At 36.3% G+C, this 21,481-nt stretch overlaps 1 protein-coding gene across 1 annotated transcript in view; it reads right to left on the reverse strand.

Annotated features, from left to right (window-relative positions):
- LOC126827482 (mast/stem cell growth factor receptor Kit) overlaps positions 1-21,481 on the reverse strand; it is an 81,384-nt gene that overhangs the window by 50,287 nt on the left and 9,616 nt on the right. Inside the window, exons 8-10 of the mRNA XM_050556861.2 lie at positions 13,654-13,779; positions 5,399-5,536; positions 3,373-3,543 (exon numbers count right to left, since the gene is read on the reverse strand). Of these exons, the coding sequence (XP_050412818.1) occupies positions 3,373-3,543; positions 5,399-5,536; positions 13,654-13,779 (435 nt within the window). The remainder of the gene's footprint in view (positions 1-3,372; positions 3,544-5,398; positions 5,537-13,653; positions 13,780-21,481) is intronic.

The raw sequence follows: 21,481 nt of genomic DNA on the forward strand, positions 1-21,481 counted from the left end.
TACAGACATTTCTTGATTATTTATAACATTAAAGGCTCTATACCACTCTTGTTGTAACAGAATAATGTCCCAATCTGTATTCTGGTCAACAAATTGTACTATTTTACAGTATTCCAATTAATTGATGATACAAATTTCATCTTAACACACCTAATTTAAAAAATTGGAAAAATTCAACTAAATGATTTGAAAAGCCTAACGTAAACCTTTTCAAATGTGACTTGGATTTAAAAATATTTTTTACCCTCTGGACAAGTAAAATAGGATGTAATGGATAATTTACACAACAGGTAGGACACCTAAACATCTAATGCTTAGAATAAGGCTAATATTTATTTACTGAAGCTGTCAAGCCAGCAAGAGTGTTATTGTCCCTTTAAGTCTAGGAGTAAGTTTATTAAATTGGAAATTTGTCATCATCTCGGGTTGTTCAACATCTGAACATCTAAGGATCTGTGAATTACAGTCAACGTTACTTGTATTGCTGGTAGCAAGGTGATGTTGGCACGTTATTCGACCAGCCAGCACGTTATTCGGGATTCGACACTAAATCAGACCGGACCACTTTCCGTCCGACCATTTCTTCGCTATACCTCCGACCGTAGAGGCAAGTTTAAGTTGGGTGGCCAACTAGCAAGGAGATGACCGTTTTTCAAGCGAGTGGGGTGTTGACTAGTTTTTTGGCTTGCACGGGGCAGATCATATCTCGCATTCACCTGCGTTACTACCAAATCCTGAATAATGTGCTGGAATTGGCCACCAGCTGAGCCACTCGTTTAAATACTCGATAGATGGTAACCTTGAAGAATTGGCCACCTGCAGAATCACCAGCTACGTTGGGGGTGTCAACAATAAATAATACCTCGACATAAAGGTGAAAAATCAAAAGTGACTTTGACATGATAATAGTATATGTTATTATCATAGAGAATATATTCAGTTTTTTTTAAATAAAACTCAGGTGTTCTCGAAATCAACTACTGTCCAACAAAAATCCCTTGCAAAATTGTTATATACGCCATATGATATGACGTCAAACGCAGAACTATACTGGGCGTAATCTTAAAGGTCAGCCATCTTGTGCTGTGTTAAAAAGAAGGCTTTCGCATTACCATTGCGAAACAGTTTGCTCAACTGTAGCGAAGGCATTCAACGCAATTTTGATATATAAAAAGCAAAACGAATAAGATCTGTGTTTTAATGAGATTGGCAAAAATATTAAACAGACTATAAATTATTTGCAATAAAACATTAATAAATACATGACAGAATTTCATTGGGCTCGTAAATAATCATTTGCAGTTATTTTAAACTGCGTCAACAAATTTGTAATGTTAATTACCATGTTTATTAGACATTAGATCAAAACCAAACAGGACAATAATTTCACTGTTATGAAAAAATAAACAGGAAGAAGAAGTAAATAATTTTACTGTTATGCAATCACAAAATTTTATGACTTCTATCAAAAGTTTATGGTTTAGGGAGATTTTCAAACTTTTCTAAATGTAATGTGGGTTACCGGCTCGTTTTTTTATATCCTCAGCGTAACATTTTAATCAAATGAGATATAATACGGCCTTGATGTGATCGAGTTATCATCAAAGTGTGAAACGATGGATCAATAACTCATTACTACCGGAGTATAAAGCCATTCGTGCCTAAATGCATTGCGAGTAATCGTGGAATAGCACCAGTTTCGGTCAAGCAGCCACTTGAGTTTCGTGCACAATGTTTTGTTTTAAATTTTTAAAAACTTACACGTTTTGAACTTAAAAATTTTGAGAAGAACAAAGTACTTTTGTTTTGAATTAGTTTCCCCCGAAGATGTAGGATGCAAAAAAAGTTTAATAGATGTTTCAGAGAAAAAATATTCAAATTAATGTTGCCGTATCTTTGATGCATATATATGGGAAAAAAATCCGAAACAAATGATTATTGCTTTTTGGTGAGGAGGTATGTACATTGTACATAATACTTCAGGAAAGAAGTCCACTGCAATCCACCTTGAGCAATTTTTCTTTTGTTATTGTCAACTGTACACACACATTACAATTACATTCCTAACTATTTACACTGTAGGTCGTACAATTTACCATAAAACGGACGGTTGTTTGATGAAAATCAAATACCTAATTCACCAAATGGATGCAGAATTGTTCAAAGAAGAAGCATGCTAATTTTCATGTCGATCGGACTTGAATTGACGGAGTGGTCCCCAAAAAGGGTCTTCGCTTTTTTTGGTTTTAACGGGGTTTTGCGCTGCGTGGGCGAAGAATCTAAATGTTCGGACAAAAACATGTTTGAGGAAGGAAAACAGAGCAATTTTCGCTTTTTTACAGCCTTGAATGTTATTATGCGATAATTGTTATGTCGATTGGAGCTACACGAACACCTTCCTGATTATTATCGAATTTCTAACAGATATAAAATATAAAAAAATCAAGCAATTCCAATGATCTTTTCCATCTAATAACCAGAGAAACTCCACGAGGTTGGACAGACGACCCTATTTCTTGTCACGTATAACCTGGAAATCGAAACAACGCCACTTGACTCAATGACAGACTTTATGATACAACGCGCATGTGTTAACCATTAATCATTTATTGGCCATATGAGAGGCCAGGTATGGTTAGCTGAACACCTGCGTCTAGAAGATTTTGTTAGACACTACCAGAACGTAATTAATAACATAAAAATAAAAACAAGAACTAGCGTATTACGGACCAGAAACAGATCATAACATCATCGCCGCAATGTTGAATTGGGCAGTAAGATCAATCAAAGGATGATATGCAGTTGTCCAAGGACAAAGCTTGCCAAGTTTCATTTCGATTGTACTTGAAATGGCGGAGCCTTAAGGTTTTCTTGAAGTGCAGTAGTGCGTGAAGGCCAGCCCCTGGTCCAAAAAGAAACTAATTTATGATCATATTATTAGAATAACAATAAAATTAATTAGCCACGACAGCTGAATCAGTCATCATTAATATTTAGCTGAAACTTCTTACTTCACTTCTTTCAACCTCTCTAGGTCTCATACTCACTTAATTTATTGATATCAGGTGTGAAATGACTTATTTTTAATCAGCATCTTTAACATTGGTAATTCAATGTTTTCGTCTTCAGAATAGTTGCAATCTTACTTGTTTGGTCTTATTGTGGTAATCTCTTATCCATGGTAGCAAAAATGGTCAAATTTTATACATTCCATGCAGTGTTTAGATTATTTTTGAAGGTGTTAGTGATGTAATAAATATTCACCACAAAAATAATTACCTTAAATGCTTGGCTTCAGTATCAATTTTCAATATATCTAGTAACAATAATATTATCATATCGTTTCCAAATTACTTGCATTAATAAACTTACCACTAATTAAAGGCAGGCAAACTTGTATTCTATAGCTGTGTTTATTACTAGAGGAGTTTTCGCACACACAATGACTGGAACTCTTACTTCCGACAAGGGAAATACTGTATCTTGGGCACGGATTACAGGGATAGGTTCCATATTTGGATTTATAGGTATTAGCTGGACACGCTGGAAATAAAACCACAAAAATCTTTACTTTACAACAATTCTAATGGATCTTGTGAAGTTCAATTATACAATAAAACACGTAACGTTAATATTGGAGTTCATTTTGACCTTCCGCGGGGTCAACAGCCCTATGGTATTATTAAGATATTAAAAACACTCGCTGTTTACGTATGCCTATTTGTAAAGTTTGCCTGAAGAAGCTTAATAGAGAGGAAATTACTCGCAAAAACCTAGTTTTCTTTCCGAAAACATCTTTATTTCGAATAAAAGATTCTACTCTTAGGTAAAAGTATATAGAAATATTAGGTTTTTAGAAAGAAAAAACTAATATCATCTTAGCTAGCGCTTTCACCCACTACGGGGATCATCAGGCATTTAATAATGAGATAGTGGACAATATATATATCTTAACGGGCATACAACATAGTAACACTCACAATATCATTAATACTTTTATGTCATTAATTAATCAAAATTTGGGATATGAAACCTTTTTGGACCTAACGTAAATATTGTTGACCTTTATGGTTCTATAAGTATAAAACCGATAAATAGAGAATCTCCCACGAATCTATATTTGATGTCAAAAAAGATGAGTAGGAGATTTTATATATCACCCAATCCTTTCTCACATGCACAAATAAAATAAATATAATTCTTTGCTATAGATTTCACTTTTACTAAACCTGATTACATTACGGCGTAGTGATACATCATTTTTTTGACAGCAATTCAACCATTGCAAAGTCCTGTATATTGAGCGAGTGTTTCCATCAAGGTCAATTAAATAAATATAATTTATTTTTAATTTAAAAAAAAGAAGTTACTTTTAATAAAAAAAAATGAACTGTTCTTTGAAAATAAAAAAAAGTAGTTCCTTTTTAACTGACCAATCAAATTCATGTAGAATCTATTATTGGGTGATAATGATGTAATATTACCCTCTAAGCTTTTAACAGGCATAAATTATTGTAGCATGGATGGGAAATCTTCCTTTGTTCTTTTCGTTGAATAAGCAGATTGTTTCCCTCTAGTAGATTGAATGGATCTTAATCGTGCAATAACTAGACATGTTGAATGTTATTGCACACTTTTGCTGGTTGACACTAGTTTTAGTAGAAATCATAAAGAGAAGTGGGGTGGGTTTTCTGTGCAATAACAATAAGCATGTTGAGCAGTTGTCAATGTTACAAGTCATTTATAGCACGCTTCAGTCGTTAACAGGTTTAAAGCCTCGGCTCTCGGCCTCTGGTTAAGCCTGTTAACTCATGAAAGCCGTGCTATTAATATAACATAACATCGCACATATTCTTAATGATTTTATATGTCATTAATTAAGCCAAAACTGCAATATGCTTTAATGTACATGTATATCCTTAATTGTGTTATTAGGTATGGGGAAACGAATATCATTGGAAATTCGATGCCACAATGGATAGAGTAAAATTCCAGTTTGAATTTAATTTCAGGTGCCACAATGGATAGAGTAAAATTCCAGTTTGAATTTAATTTCAGGTGGCAAACAAGGGCCGATGAATAAAGATCTTGGTTTTAATTTCGTATACGGTTGTCTTAGAGCGGGAGTCTATATAACCATGCGCATGCCATTACATGATCATTCCCCCAATATGTATTGTTGTCTAGGTCTGACTGTCTGAAACCGTTTCATAATATTTGATCAATCAAAATGCCTTAAGGTACATGCTTAAGGTACATGTATATTGTTATGCATAGTGGAAGTGATAGGTGACTCGGGCTGGGGATTATCGCCCTATTTTTAATTTTATGCTGTAGCATTTCATTTCTATGGATTCGTTTCTCTATCACCGAGAGTGGCATCCTAGGTCAAGTTTACCTGTACATTTGGTTTGTGTGTCGAATGTGTATCCAGGTTGACAGGAACACGTCGTTGAAGCGTATGAAAGAGTGCTGGAATGATTCTCGCATTTTGTGCATGGGGCACTACTTTTACTGGAGGTGTCATCAACACATGCTGCAAGAAGACAAAAGTCTTGTTATTTTCAAATAAGAATATATGGAAATTGGATTGCATTGAACTCGATATTGTCCGGATCCACAAACACCTAGGCAATATTTACCAGCGGTTGAAAGATACACTCAGATTTTGCAAGAGATGGATAGAGAACAAGCTAAAGACAACCTGCGAGTTTTCGTGAAATCAGGGGCCATATTCCAGGAACATATATTCTGAAATGCGCGAATATCGAACAGAACTAAGATCTTTGGAATATAAACATATATTTTAAGTTTCACCAAAATCGGACAAAAATTGTGACCTCTGTAAGGGCAACAACCTTCGTATTACATACTTTTACACTATTTGCGTACTAGGAGCGGCCATTTTGTCGGGCAGTTTCGTTTTGATTTCCCCGAAATTCGAACCCATTCTTCATTATGGTGCAACGGTGATATATTTAAACAGTTTTAAAATCGGATAAAAATTGTGACCTCTAGAGTGGCCACAAGGTAAAAAGTGATTTTTCGTACAATATACTCCATATAAAGTTACAGTCCAATACATGTCAATATCGAAAGGAATCGGGGTCGTTTGGCGATAAACCTATATTTCAAGTTTCGTCAAAATCAGATAAAACTTGTGACCTGTAGAGTGTTTACAAACAAATTGTGTACAGGCGTCCGGACGGACAGGGGCGACGACAATATACGTCCACATGAAAATGTGAGCGCATAAAAATGGGCAACCATATTGACAGAATTTGCAATACCGCAGAAAAGCAATTAAAGATCTTAAGAAAACTTAAGTACAAATTTAACAAAACACATTAGACAAAATCTATGAGATCGATCTTGGAATATTCTAGTCCGGGCTGAGATAACTGGAGCAAACACGATAGTATTCTTCTAGACAAAATCCAGTTAGAAGCTGCTCGTATAGTTACAACTTTACCCAAATTTACGAGTAAAGAAGCCCTTTATCATGAAACGGGATGCGACAAACTGTCAACCAGACGTTTTAGACAGAATAACATTATGTTCCTTATACATATGATTTGGTTGCCGACTCTGTGGAGAAATGTCTTACATCGTCAAATATTCAATAATTGAAACTAAAGTGAAGTTAAAGATTTGGGAGCTGCGCATTTATATTGGAAGTCATACCTAGACAATCATTAGCCAAAACAACGTATGTTTTGCAGGGATGGTATCACACACACGTCCGATTTAATAATAATAATAATATTAGTCCAGGCATTTTAACTCAATTTCGCACCATTTCGGGCAGTTGCTGCAATAGAAATGCCGACCACGTTTTATGGTCGGTCTAGACGTATATTATCACCAAAAAAAAGTCCCAGTCCGAAATCCGTGCCAAAATGGGTCAAATTGGCAAAAATCCAAAATGGCCGCCGATTTTGACTGGAAAATGCCTGTTTTTATCCACTTGCCATAATATGATTGAGTTTGGTATCAAAATATATCCTTTCGAGGTAGCTGGATCCATTCCCATACACATTTTGGTGATTAGTTAAACCGCGGAGTCATTATTAGGAAATAATTCCAGATGGCGACCAGTTTTGGCGGGAAAATTCGAATTTTACAAAATTACCACATTTGGTGTCAAAATATATGTTTTGGAGGCAGCAGCTGATCTCATTTTCGACACATTTCTTTCATCTTGGTAATTAACTGGTTCCCCTGGGTCAAATAATGGGAAATCCCATTGGAGATTTGGGGATTACGAGTGGTCGAGTCCGCCTCAGATCTAATACGATGACATTCATCAAGCATCAACTAAATTGCATTTAGACGCTCTGGTTGACCACTGCTCACTACGGAAGCAGCGTAGCTGGCATGAGGAAAGGGGTCACTCTCAGCCCACTGTGGACGCAGTGTCGTGGGCGTGTCCGATTTCGATCACCAACCTCGAAAATTGAGCCATGATGGCCAAACCTATTGAAGCACGTGGCGAATTTATTTCAGAAAATGATTCAAATGTTGAGACACAGATGGATACAATATCGCCTGTTTGTCAGATATGCAGTGAACTGTCCATCGTCATTCCCAAAATGACAGAAAGATAACGGGTATTGGGGGCCGACAATAATGAGCCGATTAAGATTCCTGGCTTACGTTCAATAATGAGCGGAGATACCAATTTCAGTGGCAGAGAATTGAGGACAGAATAAAACTTGGTGTAAAGTCATGACTAAGTTCAACAATACGCCAAGGGCGTGCTAGGGAAAATTTGAGTTCTGTGGCACATGGTAGAATCGATTTAACGTATATGCCATGACATACCATACATTGACACTTGGTTAAGGGATTATGATTAAGTCACAAAGATCCGAACATGAACATAGTTAGCTGCAGTCAAGAACTAAACGACCTGTGAGTAAAGAAAAACAAGCATCAAAAGGGACTGGTATTCCTTACAAAGGGTACCTGCCAAGTTTCATTTGATTCTGTTCCCTAATGAGGGTAGGGGTAGGGAGGTAGAATGAACGAGACGACGATCAAAATACACTTTAAGCCAGGCCAAGGAAGTAACTGGTGACAGATTAAATGTCATTCGTTGTGACGGTTTGCGTATTGGCCCTGAGTATGCTAATCGGCAATAATGGTTCCCGTCGCCCGTGTTGCAATTTTCCTAAATTCATTAATATAAATAAATAAAACTAAGACAAATTAGTTGATTCTGAATATTATGGAAATATTAATCCGTCTGTAAAATCTATTTTGGAAGTCATCCGTGGAAATCATGGTCTGATTGAACTTGTAGTATCTCTGGAGTTAGTTGGAACAAGGGAAGGGCAGCAGAAAAAGGGGGCATAATATTCGATGGCACATTTTCGGAAGAGAAGGCACATAACCACCCCCACTCCCACCCATATACCTTGTTAGGGAATCTCAGTGGATTCGAGCTTTATCAACCATTTCGAGTTTATTTTGTTTTTGCATTTATGAGGGCAGGGTAGTCGGCCAGCATGCCTCTGCAATTACATTTTTTGCTTAGGTTACACAGAGTGAAGAACAATTCCTGTGCTAGATGTTTTATAAATAAGTTAGATGTGCAAGTAGTTAATAAGTGGCATCTATTTAGGGACACCAGCCTCAATGCTGATTTATTAAATACAACAAGATTAATGTCAAGTCGTCATTTGTCCTGCCTTGGCTTTTCAAAAAAATAGGCATTGCGAGTTCTACTGTTTACTGTTGTAACAGCGGGCACCGATTATATATGTTGTAATAAACCGTCCGCTAGTCTTTCCTACAGACCATGTAAAAGACAACGGTCCGCAAAAATGAATTTTGGCACCGCGGACCCTCTAGACCTTGATACAGACTCCTCCACTTCATTAACCTTAAAACATTGACAAATAACTATGGGTTGTTCATTATCAAATGGTTCACTGCATATCTGACAAACAGGTGATACTGTTGTATCCATCTGTGTCTGAACATCTTAATCATTTTGTGCCACATGCTTCAAAAGGCACGACCAGCTTTCGCAGTAACCTGAGAGTGACCCCAGTCGACATACCCCTATGCCGCTACCGCAGTGAACTGGAAGACACTCCAAATGAAATTTAGTTGATACTGGATGAAAGTCATTGTATTAGGTCTAAGGTAGGAGTATCATTAATATCCAATCCCTAATCGGAAATTTAAATCCCAAATTAGAATTTCTCCTATAGTGACACAGGGAATCACTTAATCACTAAAATATGTACAAAAATAGATTCAGCTACCTCGAAAACATATATTATGACACCAAACTTGATCCTTATGTAAAATTCGAGTTTTCCCGCCAAAACTGACCACCATCTTGAATAACCCCTAATATTGACTCAGCGGTAACACTTATCACAAAAATGTGTATGAAATGGATTCAGTTACCCCGAAAACGTATATTTTGATACCAAACTCGATCATATTGTGATAATTGGGTGGAAATTGGAATTTACAAGCCAAAAGCGTAGGCCATTTTGGATTTTGGCCAATTTGAACCATTTGGGCACGGATTTCGGACTGGGACTTTTTTGGGGTCATAATATACGTCTAAACCGACCATAAACCGTGATCGGCATTTCTATTGCAGCAACTGCCCGCACTTTTGCTATCTTGCCTGGACTATATCGTCATTTATAAAGCGCGTTAATACTGAAGAAAACAGTTTCTAAGGTGCTGTTGGTTTTTATATTCACTAATTATTTACAGATCAGGGTTTTGAAATAGGAATGTTTTGAGTTGAGATTTAAAATGGTCCACAGACGGTGATTGTTTTATTGATTGTGGTGGTCTATTCCATAGAAAAGGACCAGCGTAGGAAAAGGCACGTTTTCCAAGTTGTAAGTTAATGGCTGGAGATTTTAGAAGATGTTTTTTGGTTTTTTTTCTGAGAACGGAGATTTCTACTTGTAATATAGGGTTCTACAAGTCTTTTTTGGCAAACTGGTAGCTTTGGTTTCATAGTCGACCGACGATGCTACCCAAAACGTTGATATGAAATACATTATAAGCCATTCACCTAAGTTTGTCTTATCGGTTTTGTTTGCGTGCAGTACAGTCCCCCTGCACTTACTATTATATTCTATAATCTATAATAACTGGGTTTTTTTTAAAAAAAAAAAATAATCTATTTTCGTCAGTTTTGACTACTTTATTTTATGTAATTAAGAACTAATTATGCACGCTGGGAATTGCAATGGTCTGACTATAATATAATCTCCGCATCAACGCTGAAATATATACTAGTTTGGGTTTTCTTGCTATACAATTGGTTGCTAAACTGTGACGTTTCTTTTAAAGGGATACAAACTTTGCCATGGCGACAACTGGTAAAGTTATAAGCTTTCAATGTCCAAATAATTGTTGCACTTCCAAGCATTGTCTTTGTATGTTTCTCAAACTTTTCCAACCGAATTCCATTCTTGCTAGCGATTTGTGAAATCTGTCACGTTTTGTGTTCATGGTTAGATCATATGACACACCTGAAATGCTGCCCTGGGGCATGTTTCACGAAATTTTAACTAAATAAAATCCAAATTTTAGTAGATACTTCAATTTTGATTGGCTAAGCACTAAAATCAATCTAATTTTATCCAATCAAATTACTAAAATTTGGATTTTATCTTAGTTAAAATTTCGTGAAACTTGCCCCTGGTCTTCAGACAATGCAATCTATTTCCAAGCCTTCATATAAATAACTGTATACTAATAGTAAGTGCAGGAGGACCGCACTACACGTAAAACAAAATCTACAAGATAAACCTGTGGACAAGACAGAATATAGACATTGAAAAAAATAAACAAATATCAAATATCAAATCAAATAATTCTGTTTCGATAAATTTTGAAAGTTAACATTTTGAAACCAAACTGGGTGGGGAGTTTATTATCGTCACTATATTCAGTTGTGAAATGTTTCAAGATCACCAAACTCAGTAATGACTCCTTAAAAAACAACCTGTGCTGGATGTCTTAAATCTCCCCTTTGTAATTTCGAAGCGCCCCCCCCCCCCCACTTTTCTTTTCTCAAGAATGTTATTTTTAGAAAACAATTGGTCGAATGGAAAAGTACACCGACATAGAATGCTGGCGGACGGATGTCTTACTCTGAAAGGGAGAGTCTAAAAAAATAATATTCTTGAGAATTTGTAGGGCGGCCAGTGGCTGAGTGGAATGATATTGTATGATGTAAGTGGGGGGTAGGGGGTGAGGGGGTAGGGACTTACACGGGAGTGGTCATGGGTTCGAGTCCTATTGTTGAGATTGATAACCAATTTTCAATGACGTATTTGATACTTTAGCCAGGCCGTTTTTTACGCGTATTGTAGATCCAAATGTGATTTGCATTTTGCTTGGTGTGCGTGTTGGCGACTTCTTACCGTCCCACACCCGTCCATGCAGTTCTTAAAAATCGTAAACAGTTGCTACTACGTTCACTCCGTTCGCACGCAGTATGGTAAGATTTTGCAGAACGTATTGAGAACTAGTTTGGTGTGATGGGTGCTTGAAGAGCCCAGACGGTAATTAGCATTGACGAGCAAACGCATTCAATTAATTCTACTAGCTGTTTCTTTAATTATCACATGTCTCTAGATAAGGAATTTGATCAGTATTTCATGTTTAGAATTCGTACTGATGAGTTCTAATTTAAAATTTGGTCGCCTTTGTTCGGTAATTGCCAGACTGTGTATTATGAATAATTAAAGATGCGTTATGTAACTGACAGTTCTCGCTATAATAGTTCAAAAATAGACACTGAAAAATTAATATATTCAAACATTCATACAAATTAATTTCTTTATGGGTGTTTGAAGTTTTGACAAAATAGTCTCAATTGTCAAGTATCATTGGTCTAAACCATCCAGTGGATCTAGAGCGTTGATTATGTGAATAAATATTTAAATATCAATTCATATAACACAATATGATGCCCGAAGAAAGACCTGCAAATAGACAGATTTGGCTCTTACATATTATACGTTTATTATAAGCTACATATCACAATGGTGACAACGATAACCATGGTTATTCACAGATTAAAATGATTTTGATTACACGTGGTTTTAGACTACAGAAGGAAAACGCAAAACATTGATTTACCCTCCAGATATAGTCTGACCTTCAATAGGAAATGACACTCTGTCAAAATCTGATCGAAATTCCCATTTCATTCTGCCGATGTTTATCTGTAACATTTTGCTGATGAAGAAGATTAGAGCAGGAGTTACCCAATGCGCAATAAACAAATCGGACAATGTCAAAATTTTAATATTTTGCTGCTAAAGAAGAATAGAGCAGAAGTTTCCCAGTACGCAATAAACAATGTAGTTAAGCAATAGTGTGTCCTTTGCAAGAAAAGCTGGAAAAAATCGGGTGACAGACAAATAATTTTGAAGTTGTCAATTTGTTGACCAGAGGTAAGTACTCTAGACGCTGAAGTTAATCACAAGCATACTCTACAGCAGCCTATCCAGGGGTTGTGTGTGTGTGTTTGTGTGTGTGTGGGTGTGTGGGTGGGTGTGTGTGTGTGTGTGTGTGGGGGGGGGGGCTTGTTTGCGCATACAGTATAAGATAATCTGATTGTTATTATACATGTTCTCGTATTTGAAATTGTATTAGAAATTGTTCAATAATCATTACAATCATATTTATATATATTTTTGTACCTTGTTATTTATTAATATGATATATTAATAAATGGCCATTTTCAATTCGTTCAGTGTGTTGTTGTATTATACGTGCTTTGATCAAACTAAGCAAGATACTGTGTTGGCATAAATAATCATCCGACAGCTTCTTTTACTGTTGATGTTCAAATCCAAAGTTGGGATGGGTATAGATTTCGCCATTATGTAACATTGATCGACGAATAATCCAGTTAAGTTGTCTCTTGCGTGTTCACCCTAGCGACGCGCTCGTGGTCACCTCAGAATCGACCACATTGTAGAAATTGTAAACCCACTAAACTCTGAAACCGCATCTTTATGATTGCGGCGCTATGAGTAAAAATGGGGTTTAAAGTCCTACTGTTCTCCTCCGACTGGGTTAATGAAGACGGCCATATGCCATGCAATGTACTATAAGGGAAATTTGGCCGGACAGCGGGGCTAAGGCCTACTCTATATCGAATTCTAACTGCCAAGTGATCTTTTACGTGCACGCCAATGCGTACACGGGACCTCGGTGTTTCGCCCCATTCGAGCGACTAGACAGCTGAAATTGCCAGACAAGCAAGCCAGTGTCTTACTCAACCGTGGCTCCTCTATGAGTAAAAATCCAACCCTTATAAATCCGCTCGGTTCTATTCAGATCCTATTACCATACGTGTTTTAATCTACTGCCGGGTTTACACTGTCAACCTTTTACCAAGAAGCTGAAAATCTGACCAATTTCCAGATATTATCTGGATAGAAGCGGGTCTACACTGTCGATATTTTTGTCAGAAATTCATGTTGATTTTGGAGCTATCCGATTTGCTGACTATATATTCGAGGTTCTAAACGCTATCCAGAAGAACTCGGATCAAATTCAAAACTTTGTGAAAGGACGTCGACAGTGTAAACCCAACCTAAAAAGACATTTGGTGGGCGTACACGCATACGAAGCAATATTTCTTACCTGTACATGATGTTGAATGATGTGGTCGTTCATAACCATCTAGACAGACACATTTACCAGCCTGGTTTAAGTACTCAAATGCTGGACAGTAGGCGCAACTTGTTTGTAGTTTGGAACCTGTACATGCTTTAAAGATTAACACAAATATTAATAAATTATATTAAGATTGTATTATGTAAGAGCTAAATCTGCCTAATGTCTTTTTATGGCTTCAAGTGTCAAATAAATTATTATTTGGACATTTATAATTTAATAATTTGACTGACGGTATGTCTTTTTAATTATCTATTTGTGAAATATTACAGCAACCAGTGGTTGCCAGGCAGGATACGCCTACATTTTGCAAGAGATGGACAGAGAACAAGCTAAAAACGAAAAACGATTTCTTGTACAATCAGAGGCCATAATCCAGAAAGTTATGGTCTGAAATACACAAATATCACAAGGGACTGAGTTTTTGGAATATAAAGATATCTTTTAAGTTTCATCAAAATTGGATAAAAATTTTGACCTCTAGAGGATCCATAACCTTTGTATTACATACTTATACAAAATTCGCGTACAAAGAGCGGCCATTTTGTGAGGCAGTTTCATTTCGATTTTCCCGAAATTCCAATTCGAAATTCACTATGGTGGAATGGTGATATATCGGAAATAAAATTGTGATCTCTAGAGAATCCAGGAGTTACGTTCGGATATGTGTGATTATCAAACGGAAACAAGATCTATGTGATAAAACATATATTTAAAGTTTCATCCAAATCGGATAAAAACTGTGGCCTCTAGAGGGTCCACAACCTTGATATACCATATTTTTTACACTATGTGCGTACTTAAGGGACGGCCATTATGTCCGTCAGTTTTTGTCTGATTTTCACGAAATTTGAACTCAACCATCATTAGTGTATAACTGTGATTTATCATCCAATAATACATTCTAAAGTAGATATATATCGCTTGTATGATATATTTCATAATCTACTGCGATATCCCCTTAGGACAATTCATTTTTTATTAAAAGTAACTTTTTTTTTATTAAAAATGAACTATTGTTATTCATTTGACCTTGATGGAAACACTGGGCCAATATAAAGGACTTTGTAATGATTGAATTGCTGTTAAAAAATGGTGTATCACTACGCCGTAATGTTCAGTAAAAGTGAAATCTACAGCAAAGAATTATATTTTTCTATTTGTGCATGTAAGAAGGGATTGGGTGATAAATAAAATCTCCTACTCGTCTTTTTTGATATCAAAAAAGACTGGTAGATTCTCTATATATTCACACAGTTTTTTTCAAATCGGATAAAAGTTGTGACCCCTATAGGGACCACAATCTCAAAACGCGATTTTTCGTACAATCAGGGGCCATAATTCAGGAAGTTACTATTCGATATGCGCGAATATTGAAAGGAACCAAGATCTTTGGGTTATAAACATGCATTTCAAGTTTCATCAAAATCGGATCAAAATTGTGACCTCTGGGAGGTCCACAACCTTGATATACCAGATGTTCATACTATTTGCGGACTAGGTGCAACGGTGATATAATAAAACGTTTTTTATGCGCCCACATTTTGATGTGGACGTATATTGTCATCGCCCCTGTCCGTCCGACCGTCCGGACGTACGTCCACAATTGTTTGTGAACACTCCACAGGTCACAATTCTTATCCGATTTCAACGAAACTTGAAATATGGGTTTATCTCCCCAAGATCTCGGTTCCTTTCGATATTGGCATGTATTGGACCATAACTTCCTGAATTATGGCGTTTGTGAACACTCCACAGGTCACAATTCTTATCCGATTTCCACGAAACTTGAAATATGGGTTTATCTCCCCAAGATCTCGGTTTCTTTCGTTATTGGCATGTATCGGACCATAACTTGCTGAATTTTTAGCTTGTGGACCCAATAGAGGTTACAATTTTATCCGATGCAAAAAAGCGTTTGATCACCGTTACACCCTAAGGATGGTTGAGCTCAAATTTCATAAAAATCGGACCGAAACTGACGGACAAAATGGCCGCCCCTCGTTCGCAAATAGTGTCAAAATATTGCGTATTATGGTTGTGGACCCTCTGGAGGTAACAATTCTCATCTGATTTTGATGAAACTTGAAATGCATGTTTATAACCCACAGATCTCGGTTCCTTTCGATATTCGCCATAAATTCCTGAATTATGGCCCCTGATTGTACGAAAAATCGTGTTTTTAGCTTGTGGATCCTACAGAGGTCATACTTTTTATCCGATTTAAAAATAAAATCACCATTACACCCTAAGGGTGGCTGAGTTCGAATTTCGTGAAAATCGGACCAAAACTGACTGACATTGACAAAATGGCAGCCCATCGTTCTCAAATAGCGTAAAAATATGGTATATCAAAGTTGTGGACCCTATAGAGGTCACAATTTTTATCCGATTTTGTTGAAACTTGAAATGTAAGTTTATAACCCAAAGATCCCAGATAATTTCGATATCGAATCGTAACTTCCTGAATTATGGCCCCTGATTGTACGAAAAATTGCGTTTTTGGCTTGTGGACCCTATAGAGGTCATAATTTGTATCCGATTTAAAAAAAAAACGTATTAACATATCAGCTTTATACCCTAGGGATGGTTGAGTTCGATTTTCGTGAAAATCGGCTCAAAACTGACAGACAAAATGGCCACCCCTCGTTCTTAAATAATGTAAAAATATGGTATATCAATGCTGTGGACTCTGTAGAGGTCACAATTTTAATCCGATTTTGATGAAACTTGAAATTATGCATGTTTATAACCCAAAGATCTTCGTTGCTTTCGATAGTCGTGCATGTCGGATCGTAACTTCCTGAATTATGGCCCCTAATTGTACGAAAAATGGTGTTTTTAGCTTGGGGTCGCTCTAGAGGTCACAATTATTATCCGATTTGAAACACCATTTGAATATATCACCGTTACACCGTAATGAAGGTTGAGTTCGAATTTCGTGAAAATCGGACCAAAACTGCTAGACAAAATGGCCGCCCCTTGTACGCAAATAGTGTAAACATCTGGTACACAGGTTGTGAGCCTTCTGGAGGTCACAATTTTGTGCCGATTTTGATGAAACTTTAAATGCATGTTTACAACCCAAAGATCTTGGTACCTTTCGATATTCGCGCACATCGGATTAGGGGCCATAATTCAGGAAGTTACGATCAGATATGCGCAAATATCGAAAGGTACCAAGATCTTTGGGATATAAACATGTATTCCAAGTTTCATCCAAATCAGATGAAAATTGTGACCTCTAGAGCGTCCACAACCTTGATATGCCATATTTTACACTATTTGCGTACAAGGGGCGGCTATTTTGCCCGGCAGTTTTGGTCCGATTTTCACGAAATTTGAACTCAACCATCATTAGAGTGTAACGGTTTTTTAAATTGGATAAAAATTGTGACCTCTAGAGGTCGATTTACACGAAATTCGAACTCAACCATCATTAGGGTGTAACGGTTTTTTAAATTGGAGAAAAAGTGTGCCCTCTAGAGGGACCACAAGCTAAAAACGCGATTTTTCGTACAATCATTGCCCATAAATCAGGAAGTTACAATCCGATGTGCGCGAATATCGAAAGGAACCAAGATCTTTGGGTTATAAACATGCATTCAAGTTTCATCAAAATCGGATCAAAATTGTGACCTCTCGAATTTCCACAAGCTAAAAACGTGATTTTTTGTACAATCAGGGGCCATAATCGATGAAGTTATGGTCCAATACATGCCAATATCGAAAGGAACTGGGATCTTTGGGAGATAGACCTATATTTTAAGTTTCGTCTAAATCGGATAAAAATTGTGACCTGTAGAGTATCCGCAAACAAATTGTGGACGGACGAACGCTCGGACGGACGAACGCCCGGACGGACGGACAGGGGCGACGACAATATACGTCCACATAAAAATGTGGGCGTATAAAAACGGCGCCAATAATTCCGTTATGATCACCAGCGTAAAAATTCAGCGCCATAATTCTTTGCAGTTGTCAAATAAATCATAAGTTTAATTAAGTTTTCAAGAATAATTGAAGTCATAAACCTGTAGTAATATCGGACGTCCTTGTTGTGTTTCCTTTGTGATCGTAAATAAAACTACAGGTTAGTTCGTTTCTACAACTTACTGTTTAGCTTCGAAGGTCCTCGTTCTCAATAAAGCATAGAAGAAGTTGTTTTTTTTAAAAGAATTTAGAGATGTGCAGGGTCCTAAACTAAAAGGTAGACTATTCCATAAAACATGGGCTTGATAATTAAAAGAGTGCAGACTATAAGAATCTAGTTGGACAGATTTGTTCTTCAGAAGTAGTTCATCGCTATGTACGTAATGTTCGACCAAGTGTATAAAGTTCTAAAAGATCTGTGAGGTAAACAGGAGCTAAATTATTTAACCATTTAAATAGTAGACGGGTATCATGGTGCAATGATTTCATTATAATCACCAGCATAACACCTCAGCGTCATTGTTCTGTTCAGTTTCCAAAGCAATTAGATGTGGCGTTTTGTAGTACCACGAGTCTTTAGTCAGACGTAAAGAGCGGGCACGTACTAAAACCGGTCGCCACATCCTACGTACGACCCATGCATCTTTTCTTACTACATATTTCTGTAGCCTTGTGATCGTCTAGAATTTGTTTCTATCTGTCTTCGCTTCTCCTTCACGTTGTGCGTTTGCTTCTTACTGGTTTCTTAAGACGTTTGTCTTCCTCAGTTATAACAATGCAACAGTTCGTTTTTACATTATATATATATATAGCCGAATACATGTATACAAGCATAGCACAGATTACAATACTAGCTAAAACCATCTCTCCGCCCTAGCCAGCCTCGCGGTTGTCTATGAACTCAGATGGAACCTCTCTGGAATATAATGGAAGTCTGACTTAAAAGTTTGCTATGATTTCCTTTATAGCGCCCATGCATATCACGCACAGCAGAGCGTGTTCATGGCCCTGAACTTGTGTAATTAACAAAACGATTAGTTAAATTAAGCTAAATGATGCAATTAGAATATTTCCACGCACGTAATATCTCGTGGTATTTTATAGACACATGTTTTGGTTAAATAACTCTTTTTATGTGTCAACTGTCAATTACAGACTAAGTTGATTTAGTACACACTATATATAATATATATGTGAATATGTGTGAAACTATTAATTTGCCAAATATATTAATTAATGAAATATACTGCCTGCACCATTAATTTCAAGAGCAAAAATTCTAGCTATATTATTACAGTTTGTAGAGTAAGAACCCCGTACCCAACATTCACTGCTTTGAATTTGGATTTCATAGTTTCTACACGGATTCACGTGTCTATAGATATTACTGCTTTTGTGTTGACATGTGAAAGGCAATTAATTGTTCAAACAGTGATCAAAATAACTTAATTACTTAATAATCTGTGGCTAAAGATTAGGCTTTGGTAGATCTATCACATTAACTGCACGCAGTTGCTTTAAAAACAGTGTTCTTATTTTCTTTTTGTTTTAGAAAGAAATGCTCTCCTCAGCTCTATTATATTTACTGCTGATTGTTATTTTTTACGCTTGTTTCTTGTTTTTAATGATGTTTGTGACAAGCCTCCGGTTATAACAGATTGATAATAATAATCTGTTTTGTTAATTCGATGTAAAGGGTTTTTCCACAACTACCACGTCCAGTTATACATGGATGTAAAACAGTGTATTCTATGGTCATCAGTGGGGTTTTTTTAATGTTAAAACTAAGGTTTAAATACAAGGTTTGAAAGCTCTCAGTCTTAGATTGGCTGTCAACCAAGAAAACATTTGTTTACTAAGTCACGATATAAACAGAAAAACAATGGGTTTTATTTTAAAATACTGCAACTACCGGAGCTTAAAATTTCTAAACTAAAATTCACATTCAAAGCTTAGCATTAATTTATTCTGATATGAATAAATTCATTGCCAATTTAACTAAATTATTCGTAAATGGAGATTCCAAGATTTCACAGGACACGGTGAATAAAAGTTAGTTTAATTATGCCAAGCAAACGTCATTACCAGATCTGGCAATTTCGAATGTAAATATTGAGCCATTCGTAATAAAGGAATTTCATTTTAAATGTGTATGAGTTTGCTACCATTATAACTCCGCCAATGATATAGAACTTGCCAATCTGATTAAAATACAGATCTATATTTCGTTGCGTTTTTTTTATACTTTCGATGGCCTACACTACACAAAGATCTGACCAGTTGTACTGGAAGGTCGCGTCAGAGGTCATACGAGCGGCATTTCACCCTATGACATCAGACATTTGATTAACCAATCAGCGTTGCTGTTTCTATTGGGTTACGCACAGATCCGTGCACCTCACGCTAATAACTCACCGTTTCTTTGGCTAACCCCTCACATCATCCAGAACGCGGGTTATATAACAACTCTTGTAGATCCTAGTGTAGTAAAGACAAGTAAAACGAAATTTCGAACTATACAAAACGAAACGAAGTAGCATCTGTGTTTAAATCAGATTGAGATCTTGTTTTCCAGACGCTTATATCGCGTAGAGGTTTGTCCACATATTTGTGTGAAGGTTTGTCAATGTACGTTAAATTCAATTCACAACGGACAGTCCAAAGTAAACATGTTAGTGTTCCTTGGACACATTACTTGTTCTGTATTCCATTACTGTTTTATTAGTTTTCTTGTCCCAACACAACGACTTCCTCTTTTGAAAAGCTTCGTCGCAATCAAAGCTTAGTCACGCACACGATATGATTGACGTTTTCTTAATGTTTTGTGTGCATACTTAAGCTTACATAACGATTCACTCAAAAAGTCTGAATTCTGATAACAGCCGAAAGGCTAATTGGATGTTTAAAATTAATTACTGAAAATCTATAGAATCCTAATAGTTTTCCATCATTTTTAACAAAATAAGAAAAAATTCAGGAATAATTGCGGTTATATGCTAGGATGAAATACCATACATGTGGTATAATGAATGAAATTATATGGGGTTTAATGTCCTAGTTTTCTTGCACCGACTGGCCTAATGAAGACGGCATACAGGCGGTAACACCCACAGTTCGAGATTATGTAAAACAACAACCTAAGCGAATGTATCAGTGTAAAAACTTGGCATGTGAATATGGCGTTGACTCATTAGCCCTAGGGTCTCTTGGCTCGATGTAGGCGGAGAAAGTTTCTCGAGATTTCCAGCCTAGTTTCCCAAGTCAGTGCTGCGGGAATGGCAAGGAATAAAACATCTAGTTTTAGGGGTGACACGAAAAACCGAGGTCCACTTGTATACTGGTTGACGTGTTCGTCAATTATAAGTTTTCTTAGTTCTTAATTCTTAATTCATAGTCCTTAATTCGAATCTGAATACACAATCATTTAATTTAAATTAGCTTTAAATATAACTGAAAGTTAAAAGTATTGTATAGATGTGCCAAATATATGATATAGATGAATATAATAAACTTTTCCTGTTTATGTTAGTAGTACTTAACTTGTGTATACATACAACATAACATACATTTTTACATTTTTTTAAACAAATTTATCTAATCTTTTCTTCATTTACTGTCGTATTCGGACATTAATACACTAAAATTAACATCTGTGTCTTAAAATCAATATTTGTTTTACAAATCAGACATTTTGTCATATCAGATTTGTAAATTCTAAGCCTACTTTTGTTTCATTTAATTGTAGTTTAATATTAAGATAACATTTAGCCTACATTTACATTTCATCATACAACGAAAAACAAATCTCAAACAACAAATTTCCAAATACAAATCTCCAAATACAAATCTTGCAAAACATTTC

Source organism: Patella vulgata, chromosome 7, assembly GCF_932274485.2.
Source record: "Patella vulgata chromosome 7, xgPatVulg1.2, whole genome shotgun sequence".
Taxonomy (NCBI): Eukaryota; Metazoa; Mollusca; class Gastropoda; family Patellidae; genus Patella; species Patella vulgata.